At 32.6% G+C, this 14,938-nt stretch overlaps 1 protein-coding gene across 14 annotated transcripts in view; it reads left to right on the plus strand.

Annotated features, from left to right (window-relative positions):
• The window catches only part of LOC148283085 (uncharacterized), a 37,230-nt gene that overhangs the window by 14,727 nt on the left and 7,565 nt on the right, over window positions 1-14,938 (plus strand). For 3 of the 14 annotated variants that reach the window (XM_088223996.1, XM_088224000.1, XM_088223997.1), the window contains exons 13-19: window positions 5,165-5,332; window positions 8,737-8,964; window positions 10,315-10,495; window positions 13,217-13,300; window positions 13,644-13,727; window positions 14,327-14,410; window positions 14,678-14,761. In XM_088223996.1, coding sequence (XP_088080122.1) covers window positions 5,165-5,332; window positions 8,737-8,964; window positions 10,315-10,495; window positions 13,217-13,300; window positions 13,644-13,727; window positions 14,327-14,410; window positions 14,678-14,761 — 913 coding nt within the window. Of the gene's footprint in view, window positions 1-2,246; window positions 3,023-5,164; window positions 5,333-8,736; window positions 8,965-10,314; window positions 10,496-13,216; window positions 13,301-13,643; window positions 13,728-14,326; window positions 14,411-14,677; window positions 14,905-14,938 lie in introns of those variants that run through there. The other 11 variants (XM_088224009.1, XM_088223998.1, XM_088224007.1 and 8 more) reach the window with 11 other exon arrangements.

Genomic DNA, 14,938 nt, shown 5'->3' on the forward strand with positions numbered 1-14,938 from the left:
TTGTGTTTAGTTTTTTTTTATTAATTCAAATTAATCTCCATTAGCTTCTGCGAATTTCATTTTCTATACTCATTTCATGTAAGTAATTTATAGGTTTTATTTATGAAAACAATGAAAAATAACTGGTGTACCGTTCAAACTGATTCGCAATCCCAACAAACTTTTTTAATTCCTCCTAATTTGTTTGATCATTTAAATCTGGTGGCTTATAAAATGCCAAGTTTTTTCTTACATGATTTTATAACTAAAATATTGCTTTGTGGACAGAGATAATAATTTGTTTGTGTACACCAATGCTACAGTAATTCTAATGCCTCAATACTAACAGGTTATTTCATCTTTTTTTTTACGTCAAAAAGTTTTTCAAATTCAAGTTTGGTCAAAAGTCTCTTCTTATTTTATTATATTTTCTATTCTGTCACAAAAAGATTAATACTATGTTTGGAGACTTTATTGTATAAAGTTATTTTATATTGCATAGAGAGATATTTATATCACGCTCCATTTTTTAATAAATAGAAAATAATATTTTTTACTGTAGCATTGGCGATTCAAAAATGCAAAAAAATATTCTGAAGAATTTAATTATTTTACTTTCATCTTAAATCTTCCAGAGAGGATACCTCCTTATTAATGGGTCAAAAAATTCTTTTTGGTTTCTTTTTCATGTTGATTTAGTATTTTTTACATAATCTGTAATAATTGGCAGTGTGTATTTTTTGAGGATTCTGATAAATCTATTGGCATTTTGTACTTTATTAGTGAAGATTGTATTTTAACTGAAACAGGTCAAAACAAATACGTTTTAATGTACTTATTTTAAAGAATGATTTTCTCTGTACATACATTTATATGTACTATTTTTAATTTATTTATAGTATTTTTAAAGGGGCAACATGTATTGTGGGAATATAATTCATCATATCAGTTTTTTTCACTTTAAATAAAATCAAAATCTTTTTTCTACCGAGGATTAAATATAATCACTTCAAAGACAAAGGTGGTCTCTTTTAAGCCCCGGTGCTATTTGAGTTAGTAAGAATAATTTGAAATACTAAAATATTTTATTAACATAAAACCGTATTCTTCAGTTCTGATATGTAAATATAAACATTGTTTTATCCAAAGATGTGTAATGAAATATTTATGTTACAAACATGTAGTATATGGCATTTAAATTTATGGGTAAATGCCTTCCTCGCATTTACACTCTATCAAACTTCCGTCGCGGTCAGACACGATGCTACACAGAAAAATGACATCATGTGTGATGTAAAAATGATTTAATTACTACACTGCGACTGTGAAAAACATAACAGATGTATTGTTTCATTCGTAAATACAATTCAGTTTGAATAAGTAGATAATTAGCTATGTTTTTAAGTACAATTTTCACAATTTTAAAGTACTGAATTACCTACAGAAATTATATATTATAGAACTAGTTCATAAATACTGACACTGACAACCAGTGTCGTAACTATGGTAACAAGCTAGATATAAATATGAACTATAAAACTAAGTATATCTCTTTCTCACAATATTTATACTGATGAGGAAGTTCAGTGCTATGGGAAATTGAATATAAAAGTTAAGAACATTTAACTGTATGGTGAAGTTTCTCAAAAATGTATGAATAAAATTACGTATTAAAAATAACCAATTAATTATAGTTCCAGGACTGGTATTCCAAACGCTCTCGTGGCCGTATTATCTCGCATGTTTACATACAAAATACATGAGAAAAACTGTTTTCTCGTGCCATGAGAGTGGTTCATAATAGCACCCCGGGTAGCCATATTTTTTCGGCTTTTAGCATATTCTGACCTTTAGCGGGTATAATCCATTTGTTTCTGGGGTTCTACTTTTAAATGTCAGAACAACTCACCGACTTGAACTCGTGACGTCGCGGGCGATGTAATTTCGAAGCCATCCGGATTTCCAAAATTACAAAACATAAAAAAATCAATCAATTATAATACAATTTGTAAAAATATAATACGATATGCAAAAATATGTTTTTTTATTTAGACTTACTCTGATAGTGTATTAATAAATATTTTTTTAAAAACCACTTAACTTCTTCATTGTCTTAAAAAAAGGGGGGGTAAGTATATATTTTTCATACGCGTCCTTTGACTACTAACCACTTTGTTCTACTTGCCCCAATTTTATTGCGTACCTACTCGTGTGTAACAACTTCTTGGGACGCTTTATTTTTTTTTGTTACTGGCAACACTGACTTTGACAGTTCAAAAAATGGCGACGCTTAGCGAGAGAACGCATTCGCTCTAGCATCTTCATTTTTCCAAATAACCGAATACTTGCTCCGCAGTTTTCTCAATTTATTGCATGTAGAATTACAATTAAACATACGTTTCATCGCGATATTAAAAATAGTATTTCCGTGAACTATAAATACCGACTAGGCGTATTCATTGTCCTATGTGTATCTGCTTCGGTTATGTGTATAGAAGTTTGTCAACTTTCGATTAGCAGGAGACTTGGCATTGTTCCATTTTCACCGGGATATTCTTTAATGCACTAATGCGGACGCGATCAATCTTGTTCTTGAAATGTATTACCTAGTGTTTTTAATAAAATGTATGTAATCGTTATTTGCACTAAAACACCGTTTTAAATCGCAAAAAAGGACGCTCCCGTGACGAAAAACAACTGGACTTGTATTTTAACGAATATAATTATTTTAATTCTGTCGAAACTTTAAGTTTTAAGTAAAAATACCTGATAGAAATATGAAATGTCTGAGAATTAACGTATTTTTTCAATTTTAAGGGATAGAAAATTCTGTCTTGCCAGGTATATCGGACTTAAATTAGATTTAGGTTTAGTCGGCAGTGCCGACTTATTGCAGCCGCAAGTGATATTTTATAGTGCTTTACAAATTGAACAATCATGGATCCTCCTGAAATGAAGCCTTCGCCCCTCACGCTGACATTAGTGCACCCCCCGAATTTGACTTCAGAGATCATGCTCATTCCCAGAATTGTAAATGTGAAAAGTATGTTTCCAATAGCATAATGCAATATTACTGCTAAAAATTACTCTAATTATCACAAATGAAGGGTACACTTCTAAAACGGGCTCACTAACAATTACAAATTTTACTATAAAATTTATTTTATTATCGAAGTTGGGCTCACACATACTCAATCAAATATGTTTTCAATTATTGGAAAAATATATTTTACTTTAATTTACTTTTTTCCAAACTCTTAAACTCATAAAAACAATCTCATTGCAGTGATGGTTGCGTTTCAACTGTTTTGCCAGCCGTGCCCCCATATTTATTTCCCACAATTTATAAGACAAGGAGCCAGATTTTGTTCATTTTGAATATTCTATTCTATAGAACTGAAATTGAATAAATGCAATGAGCCCGTTCTAGCCGTGTACCCTTCAAATTTGAAAACGCACAATTATTTTGTTGGTAGTAATATGAATATAATATGGGGTTTCAGTGGTGTAGCCATAGGCTCTTGACCTAACTTTGAGCACCTACTCATGTTAGCAAGCGTAGCTACGCCACTGATTTTTTTATTTACATTTTATCCCTACGTATTTTCAAAGAATATAAATAGGGATAACAGATAAATAAATTTTAGTTTATATTGTTCCATATTTTATTCTCTACCACAGATGTTGCATGTTTCCTCTTTAGCATTAATGACCGCTGATAAAGTACAAATGCCATAGAATTACGAGGAGGTGTCGTTTGTGGGACAATTTTATATATCAATACATTTGTGAATAATGTTTCTAGTGTTAATTTCTTCTGCTCAGCGATATGGCTATTCAACTAACGTTTCTCACTTTACGGTGTCTACATTTCACATGATAAAACTTGAGTTACCTAATTACTTGCATAAATATGTCTATTCTTGTTTAACGATTCTTTTAGTCAGTCAATACTTACGTAATTAACTGTAGTGCTCATTTCATTTTAGCATTTACATTTTATAGGAATATTTTTAATCAATTTAATTGAATGTAAATTTCATTATAAATAATTAGTATTTGAAGTAGTCACTTAATGATTTTTGAAACGTCTTATTTTCAATTGTTTAACTAATATTATAATAATGAAGCCAACTTTAAAATACTATTTGTAAAGGCATCTAAATACCTAAATAAATACTCCTAAAGCTATAAATTGCTCAAAGTATTTGCAGTCACCTATCTAGTTGTTAAATGCCTTAACCTGGGAACATTAAGTAATTGAAAAAATATTAATTATAACCGTCTTATCTATTTTAAGCTGTCCTAAATTTATTTTTTTTAATAGAAAGAAGAAATATTAGCGTTCTTATAATTTACCCGAATATTTCAATTTTGGTGGCCATTTTCAACGAGTTGTAAATAACTCACTATCAGAAAATGGAAATCGAATTGAGGTAAAGTGGGGTTCGAACCGCGGATCTCTGATCCGTGAGTCCGCAACACTAGCCACGGGACCACAACCCGATTCACAAATGCCAGTCACAAATTGAAAGCACTTTTTAGTTTTGGATTGTGTGATAATTTATGATTATTATCGTTAATTGTAGAGCTTCGCATGCAGCCTAACAGTATTAATTTATATATTCACTTCAAATTAATTTACTTACAAATCGCGAACTTATTATGGCCGTTTAGGCTGGGCCTGTGTTGAGCCATAATAATTAACAGGAAAAAAATATACTAAATTAAAAGAAATAATTACATAGTTACAAACATAATCTAGAAAACAAAATTAGTATGAAACATGTAATATATTTTGACAATTTGATTTTTTTTTCATAGAAATTGCATCACTTATGTGTGAGTTTTTATGTATTACAATAGAATAACTGAGGTACAATGGTATTTGGGACAGTTTTGAAGTAGAATAGACACCAATGTAAGATTATATATATTTTTATAAAATCTCATTGCAAGTTGACATGTGGCAGTAAGGAAGTTAGTACCACATCTTTTCACTAGTTAAATTGATGAACTGTTAATATGCTTACCAACCTGCACAAATCACACTGTGCTGTGTACTTGTTGATTTATACTAATATCTCTAAAGGCGAAAGGCCACAGAGGTCATGCGAAATGTAGACACAGGAGAATAGGAAGTAAGTTGCGGCGAGTTGTGAGTGTTGGTGTGATTGTCCCACAGGCGAGACCCCCCACCACTGCCAGGTGTGCGGGAAGAAGTACACGCGCAAGGAACACCTCGCCAACCACATGCGCTCGCACACCAACGACACGCCCTTCCGATGTGAGATTTGCGGCAAGTCTTTTACCAGAAAAGAGCACTTCGCCAATCACATCATGTGGCACACCGGTAATCACCAATCAGCCAACCGTACACTTTCCGACTGCTCGAGTGTTCTCAATTCAAACAAACTTCGAGAATCAACCGTTGGGCTAGCCTATGTCAATCGCTATGCAGAATAAAAAATAACTCTTTTAATTTTAACAAAATGAGAGGTGTAGATCTGTCAGCTATGATATTGTGAGCGTACAAAGAAAACTGGCCAAGTCAGAATTCTTGTTTGCTGTTAAGTTTCTTTTGCTTTACATGGACAAAGTATTAGCAATGTATGTATATTATGGTTAATATGGCAGCTTTTTGATTTTGTCAATATTTCCTATAGCAAATGTTCATAGACTAATTTGATCAATATATATTTATCTTTTTTTTAAAATACTTTTAGATATAAGTGGACTTTTTTTCAGTAAAAGCACTAAAATTTTGCAAAAAAAATATGAATTGCAAAAATTTTACTTTGGCACTTTTCGCTGTATGCTCACAATATGCTCGATCTCAAATTGCTAATTGAAATAACAACCTTCATCCTATATTTAAACATAATGTACTACTCAATTGACTTTTTCACAGTAATGCAATATTAGTAGGTAGAAATAATAAAGCCTGCCAATGAACAAAAAGTTAAATAAATCAAGATTAGCGCAAATGCCACAAATAGCTATTAAAATCACTACTTTTTTTTGTGAAAACATCGCACAACAAAAATAATTTGTATTTCCGAAATTAGTAATTTTTTTTTTTTATTGTTTCTCATCTTTTGATTTAGTAAGCAGATAGAAAAAATAGTTTAGATCATTCCGGCTACTATATTGCGATTGGTGTAGGCTAATGGCCTTAACAACTTGTAACATTCTCTTAGATTTTCATTTAGTTGTTCTTTTTATTTCTTACAAATTGGTATCAACTACTGGCATGTGCACATCTTGTGATATTGGTTGAAATATGGTTGTGGCTTTGTCACTTTTATGTGTAACTCCATGCTACATTTATAATTTATACTATTTACAATGTTCAAAACAGCAGAGCGGTAAAAAGTACTATCCATTTAGAATATTACATTGTTTGTTTCATAAAAGTGACATACCCATTAGACCTTTGTTCTTATGCCAATATTTCTCAGAATCACTGTTAATAATATTTATGTTTTTATTTTATTTTATCATTTAAATTATCTTCAGGATATTTATAGCTAGCCTTTGATTTGTGCGTAAATCATAATATTCTTTATTGTTTTCAAATGTGTTTCTTTCAAAAGAAGTGTTATACTTACTTATCAAGAGGTTATGATTTTCATTTAGGTATTAATTAAAATGATCTCTCTTGTTTGTAATTGCAACTTTTGTTTACAAATTTCAATGTTAAAAAAACAAACAAAAAATGTACCAAATGTTTTTTTACAAATAAAATATATTGGCTGAATTTTGCTTAAGTATCACATATTAGCTAAATATCTTTAAAGTAATATTGTATTACTTGTTTATAATAAAGAACATGATGAATGTTATTTCAATACTAAATCACAAAAAAATCATAATGAAAATGTTGGCCAATCCCAACTTATAGGATGTTAACAATGATAATTATAACTTATCTTCTTAATGTGCTTTTAAAAATATTTTTGTTTTTTTTTACGTTTTTTTTTAATTGAATATTCAAACTAATTTATAATATAATCAATCAATGTCAAGCTGCTTATGTACTATATAATAAGTTCAACTATGAACAAAGATGGAGAACCTCTTTGCAAAGGGAATATGGTAATATAGTTATTTTCGGAGTTTATTACCCATCATTGGACAGTTTTATTGTTATTTGTTGTTTATAAATTCGTATTTATTGCCTCATCAGGACTTGATAAGGAAGTAACCTCACACAACCTGTTGACGAATGACTGAAAGTTAAAGTAATTTATATAATTTTTTAGACAAATAAGTGAGTGTAAAATGTCATACCACAAAGTGAAAAATGTTTTTGATATAAAAAATATTCTTATTTCCATTTTTCTTTCTCAAAGAATAAGCCTATATCGAAAGAGGCAAGTTTACATATGAAATCATTTATATTTTTTTCTCAACATTGAATTATACCTTCCGGTTTCAATCCCCGGGATTAGTTTTCAGCAAACACTCGCATCTCTATTCATTTCCATCATCATTGGCCAGTTTAAGTAATGATTTCACGCTGTAACAAACTCTTCGGTACCTCTATTTTATTGAATTAGTTGCTGGTATATGAACCCTTTCAGCCACGTACATTCAAATATACACAAAATGTACAATTTATTTACTCACGTACCTACCGAAATTCAGAAGCAGCGAGTTTATTTTTTAATTACCGGTGTCCCTAAGTACATCTGTATTTATTTATCTTTTTGCCTAAGATGGTAGTCAGCGTTACATGGAAAAGTTTGGTTTTTTAGTGTGACAGTTGGTCGGTTTATTTGTTTTGCAGCAAATTATTAATGACGTTTATGCCAATTTTTAAATATATTTCACTAAAATTAAACATAGTTGAATTAACCGCTCGAATTCCGAAGCGTAGATCTCAACTATAAATATCGGTACCCGTTAACTGCTGGAGCTGAGATCTGCACATTTATATTTTGTTTCACTTTTTAAATAAACAAATGAATACCAATAATCAGTCTACCACATTGGCGGCATTGCGCTGATGAAAATCTCATTCAACAGATTACTACTTTACCGCCAAGTTCTTTTTGATTTCGTTCTGTAAAAGGTGTTTTTTTCAGTAATAAGACAATAAATGTAAGTATTTTTTCATTGTGTGTTGTATTTGGAGATAGATCCAAGTAATAAAATCGCTGCATCGCAAATATTCAGTAGTTTGAATCAAATAAAGTAAGAATATTTTTCTCGGAACGAGTTCACTGTGGGCTTTTTTGTAATTTTTTTATTTTTGGAAATTTTATCTAGATTTATGATATATTATATATGATATGGTAGAAAACAAAATTTCGATTTTACAATCAAATTAGCCAGACAATGCATGTGTATACGAGTGGGTAGGTTTGAAAATAAATGCTACAGGATGTTGAAAATGTAGAGCAATACTAACCTGCCGGAGCGGAGTGTAGATCTACGCTTCTGTTTTTTTTTTCAAACAAATTTAATCCACAATCTCCTGCAACATCGTCTGCCGGCTCTAATGTAATTGAGTCGAGGTCAAAAAAATCTTCCTCTAAAGTAGTAGCTGCAATTTTTCCTATATGCGAGAATATCTGTAAAAGCATAAAAATACTGCGCTGTTTATATTCGTGTACATAAAAAAAATTGACGTAAATGATCACTGTAAATCTCTAGATTTTCATATTCCGTTCTCAAAGAGGTTCCTCATTTAAATATACCCAGTACTGGTATCCGACTGTGTTTGGTTCCCTACAAGTGTGTGTGCTCTAGGTGAGACGCCGCACCGCTGCGACTTCTGCTCCAAGACATTCACCCGCAAGGAGCACCTCCTGAACCACGTCCGCCAGCACACGGGTGAGTCGCCCCACCGCTGCGGGTACTGCTCCAAGTCCTTCACGAGGAGGGAACACCTGGTCAATCACGTGAGACAACACACGGGCGAGACACCCTTTCGCTGCACCTACTGTCCCAAAGCCTTCACAAGAAAAGACCATTTAGGTAAGCGGCTGTCAAATATCTATCCAAAAACGGTATGTGTATTTCAAGTGTTGAAAATCTCGTACATATCTGAATGTACATGCTGAACCATTTTAATTGTGATTTTAATTAATACAATTTCATAACATAGCATGTGTTCATACATGCCTTAGAAATGAACGATAGTTTGTTTCTTATCATTTCCCTATCCATACCCAGTGGTGCAACGGGCAATGCATTGGTACTCCGATGCGACATATCTAGATCATATTTGTTATACAGAATGTAAGGCGATGCGATCAATCTTAAACTAGGTCGAGGTCCTGCGGCTAGTGGCGCGGACTCACGGATCAGAGGTCCGAGGTTCGAATCCCGCTCTGCCACAATTTAATTCCCATTTCCTAATAGTGAGTCATTTACAACTCTATAAAAATGGCCCCAAAAATGAAAATATTTGGGTTAATCCTAAAAATGCAAATGTTTATTTTTATATTTAAAAAAAAATCTTACTTTTTACATATTATTGATGAAAGCAACCGAAAAACAATATCATAACCTATTAACGTAATTTAGTTTTTGAAGTTGTTATCAAGGAATGGATTGTCAATTTTTCCCGGCATTCTGTGTAAAAATTTGATGAGAAAACCTGTCATATACGATGGAATCTAAAAATAATCTTTCCATTTTCTCATTCAGGAGTTCATTCTTTTTCTTATGCCCAGTATTGTGCGCATAACATTTATTCATTGTCCATTAATTATTTCCTATGCCCGCAGACTGACTTTAACTAAAATAAACTTTAACCTAAAGGTAACAAAAAAAGATTTGTCTAACTCCATCTAAAATACCGTACTCTTATTTGATCACCCTACTATAATGTAAAGAATAATAATAGACTAGAAAGGTCCAACAAAAATTCTTCAAACAGGTTCACTACCGGTTAAACCTTAACTTTTCTATTAGTATGCATTCTGATAGTATGCAGTACCACAGAATAAACCCTTTTCAAAATCAAAGAATAATGTTAGACCAATTATTTTTGTATACACAGACGTGTCAACTAGCTATTTAAAACAATCTACAATACCTAGAATATGTGAGTAACATAACTATAGATTTACTAAGGCTGGTATTTTTCATGACGATGAACGTAAATTTAAGTCAAAAGACAGAGATATTGAGAGAAGCATGTATTTAATGAACTAGTATTACTGTATACGTACATCTATTTCACTTCTCATCTTCTACATTAGTTTTATTTAACATAATTTGAATTATGGTCTTCTTCATAACACAATGTTACCTTGCGTTTCCAGAGGGATTTTTTTGCACAGTCTTTTAAGAGTTAAAAATGTATTTTACCTTATGCAGTGAACCACGTGAGACAGCACACTGGCGAGTCTCCCCACAAGTGCACCTTCTGTTCTAAGTCCTTCACTCGCAAGGAACACCTCACCAACCACGTCCGCCAGCACACGGGGGAGTCCCCCCACCGCTGCGGCTACTGCTCTAAGTCTTTCACCCGCAAGGAGCATCTCACTAACCACGTCAGGTAGGAAAAGTTTATCATAACTAGTAACCTTCTACTCGTAATATTTAGACTTATTAGGACAGTGGTGGGTAACCTATGACACGCCAAGGCATTTTGGGTGACATGCATCACTTACCAAAAATCTAGCAGTGATTTACTCGCAATATTTTCCTTAATGTACTTTTCTGAGACCTTATGAACAATACTAAAACAACAAAAGAAACCAACTGACTGATGAAGTTTCTAACGCTTTCTTGTGTTTAAAATGAACAAAATACCAACCTTCTGTTGAAGATTTACCAAATGCAATTCTGCAACAAGAAAGTCACTAATGTAAATAAATATTTGTTTTTGCTTTTTAACAATAATAAATGAACAGTTCAATTTTATTTACCGGGGCTTCAAAAATTATTAATATTCCTAGATGGCGACACGCCACCCGGGTCAAGCCAAGGTTGTTTAGAATTTCGGCACGCCGAACGAAACAGGTTACCCATCACTGAATTAAAATAGCAGTGGTCCCAAACCATGAGTTTTCAAGTGTAAAATAAAAATAAAGTTACCTCTAAATTATTATTAAATTAATGTTTTCATTCTACTAAGGGCCAGTTACACCAAAAAAAATGTTTATATGTAAATAATTGTCGCATTTTTGTCAAAATGGGTTGAATAAAAAATGTAAGATAAACCCCACCCCACAAATTAAAACTTTTTGTGGTGCCATTGACTATCTTTTATTATTTTACAATAACACTATTATAGTGTATATAACCAACCGTCCTAACGCCGATTTGGTCATTTGTTTAGAATTTAGTATTTTTTATTCATATACAAAAAAAAAAATATTATGGTGTTCTACGACTGTAGTTCATCAATAGGTGCTTATAACTAAGATCTTATAAATCGCCGGGTTTCTGGCACACGTTGGTAATTACATTTTACTAGTTGTGAAATATTGCACTTTTCAAGTTAACGAAAGCTCATCCCAAATCAATGATTCAAGTAAAACTGCAAACTGAATATTATAAAATATTTGTTTTTGTATTTTTAAGATATTAAATATTTTTAATTACCTTTTAAATAAAGATTATTGAATGCCATTTATGAAGACATCTCAGTTTTCAAAAATTTGTAGTTACCAATTGATATGATATTGGTTTTTTCTGCTTCACTCTAGGTAGGCCCGCGTAATAATAATTAATTAATTTCAGAAGGCAACTAGGGAAGTGCAGTACTATGATTTCTATATTTTTCTTCATGTTCTATAATATACTGTGTGTGTAGTAGTGAGGGGTTCTCTTATCAAGTCCAACCACTTTAATTTTACCGGCAAGTTTGCCCTTTTGTATCAAGTTGGGAATAGCGCTATTTTTATTTAGTGCAGAACTTCAAACATCATATTATTATCTTTTGCTATTTTGACTTCATTGTTAGCCAATCGAACCAATTAATTACAAGAAATATTATTGAAATTGAACATCTCCTGTAGTGTAGTGGCTAAGATATTGGCATCATTCACGGAGGTTCTGGGTTTGATTCAAATTATCTTAGGATCACAATAATCAAACGTGATTTTTCTATATGCTGTATGTAACTTGCCAATGCTGAAGTTTGAATTTGTTCATTGGAATATGGAAAGCATAGTATGTACTTGGCCTATTCTGCCCTGCTAAGTCAATAAGTTGTAAATATTTGCAGATACAACTACATTTATTATTGAAGGCAAATTCTGAGTATTATCTAAAATCTTAGAAACAGTTATCTGCAGTCAGATCATTGTTTTGTTGCTATTTTTTTTCTACATCGTTTAGTAATTCCGCTTTTATTCAATAGATATTTTACCTGCTAATATATTTAGTTTTTTTCGTGTCATTAACTTGACCGTGCAGTTTGGATCAATGTGATTTATATCCATGAAACTGTCTATATATTTATCTTGTATTATGTTTATGTGCATATTATGGTCATTGAAATATTAGAAAACAGTGTGTTATTTTTTATATTGGTGATTATATTATTATTATTTCCTTTTTTGTTCCCTTTACCTTCATTGTATGTATCAAATGTATTCCAATAAGTGTATATTATATTGTCAAAGCGTATGATATCAGATGTGTCAATATGTATATGAATCACTTGTGCTATTGAGGGTAAATTGTCTGCTATACACTTTATGGTACCGATTGTTCACCCCGATCATGTCATGTCTCCCCGGTATTTGGTGAGCCTCGTGGCTCACCGACTTGGAGTTTAGTTAGCAGCGCCATCCAGTGAACTACGCCATTCTACACTACCCACAGAAAAGGTGATGAATATTTTATTTCTATAGAATCTTAGTTACCTCTGATCCATCCATTTTTATTTTCAAACACTCAAAAAATCATTTTATCTCACTTTATACTGAACAATAATCTTACTCAAATTCATAATTTTGTTGAGAAACTGTAGAAAGATAATATTAAAATTGGTTGAATAAGATTATTGATTTCAAGTGTGGAGAAGTAAGCGTCTATGCGAAAATCTGGTAAGTGAACAAGTTTGGCATAGTCTTTCATATAATTCATGGCTTGTAAACATAACTGTAGAAAGAATACCATCCAAGCTAAGACAAGTAAACCCATATACGTTATTGCCACATGATTGATATCCGTTACGTCAATATATTATATTTATATAGGGTCCATTATTAGACAAAGTTATTTCACACGGAATAAAGCTAAATTTTAAACTTTTGTGGTAAAGGATTCACACTGGTGAGACTCCGTACACGTGCAGCTATTGTTCCAAGGCTTTCAGCAGGAAGGAACATCTTACTAACCACGTCAGGTGAATACGCCCAACTTGCTACTCTCCTTCACAGTTATCTAGCCTTTGTCTTTATAAAAATTAACATTTTCCTACTAGACCTGATTAAAATTACAATCATTTGAATATCGCATTGATTTTTTTTAATTTCCTACGTCACGATTATTTTTCAAAACAACTTTTGATTCACTTTTACCTTAAATAATTATAAAACCTGGAATGAGTCTCCTATTAACTCTAGCTGATCATTGCTTCAGCTGTATGTGATACTGAGCGCGCTCGGGTGACGCTTGTGGTACAGTTAGCGAGAACTTGTGTTGTATGGTGTTGAGCATGGCTAAAGTGTGGTATTTACCTTGGTTAGGAAACACACGGGAGAGACCCCCTTTGCGTGTACGTACTGCCCCAAATCATTCAGCAGGAAAGAGCATATGACTAACCATATCAGGTGAGATGTTTCTCTTTTCATATCCTTCTAGAAGCAGTCTTTGGTTAAGTCCATTATCTCTTTAATACTCCTTCGCCGCGATACATCCGTGCGCTAACAATATCGCTTACTAATTTGATCGGTTGCCATAGTTTATATTGCTCTTCCTGTGTATTTAGAATTTTCCATGTGGCTTTTGTTATCAGCGAATGATGGCGGCGTACCTACACTAACTCTTATAATAATGCTAACCAAAGACTGTCTTTGCATATATCATTAAAATGTAATAAAAAGTTCCTTTTAATTTGCTTGTTATCTCCCTTGTGGATCACATAAATATTTCCAAATCCAAACTGTGTGTCAAGTTTGCTTGTTAGAGATATATCAAACCCAAAATTTGCTTAATTTTTAACTGATCTCTGACTTGAATAATTACCGTTGCACCGTCTCAGCTTGTTCACCTCCATTCTAAGAGATCGGTAGCTTATATAAGAACCTAGGGAGGCGTTTGGAATGGATAAGATTATTTCAGCCAGTATCTCAGTATAATATCCCAAATACAAGTTGTACGGTAGTATATAATACAATAAGAGTTAATATTGATGGTATTTATCAACAAGGAAACATACTGGAGAGACTCCGTACAGCTGCACGTACTGCACTAAGTCTTTTGGAAGGAAGGAACACTTGAACATTCACATCAGGTGAGGACAGCACCATTCTAAAGAAATATATTAAATAAGCAGTAATTAAATATAATCAAATAAGTCCCGTGAAATATGTCCAAAAAGTACAAATACCATGTCCCTGTTCATAAACATCACCTAGTTACGACCCGTATGTCCTCAGTTTTATCCATTGCGGATTGCATAGTTACAATATTGTGGAAATGATTGTGAAGAGGAGCACGGTATTAAGTGAAATGATTGGGTAATGAACCGGAGTTAATGAAACGGTGTGTTGGGTACTAGGAAACATACGGGAGAGACCCCGTTCAGCTGCACGTACTGTCCTAAGTCCTTCAGCAGAAAAGAGCACCTGACCAATCACGTCAGGTGAGAGAACTATTCCAAGCTTGTCAATCCGCTCTCCCCGCATTATTCTACATTCTTAGTGACTGTCCCTTTCTTGTTAAGAAATGCTTTTTCTCTGTTCATTTCTTTGTCGCCTTAATCTTAAAATCATTCATGGTTAAAAGTTTCAGTCTCAAAATACATTTACATATATAGGTT

Source organism: Micrasema longulum, unplaced genomic scaffold (genome assembly GCF_059751315.1).
Source record: "Micrasema longulum isolate JH-2025_06_02 unplaced genomic scaffold, ASM5975131v1 h1tg000261l, whole genome shotgun sequence".
In the NCBI taxonomy this organism is placed as follows: Eukaryota; Metazoa; Arthropoda; class Insecta; order Trichoptera; family Brachycentridae; genus Micrasema; species Micrasema longulum.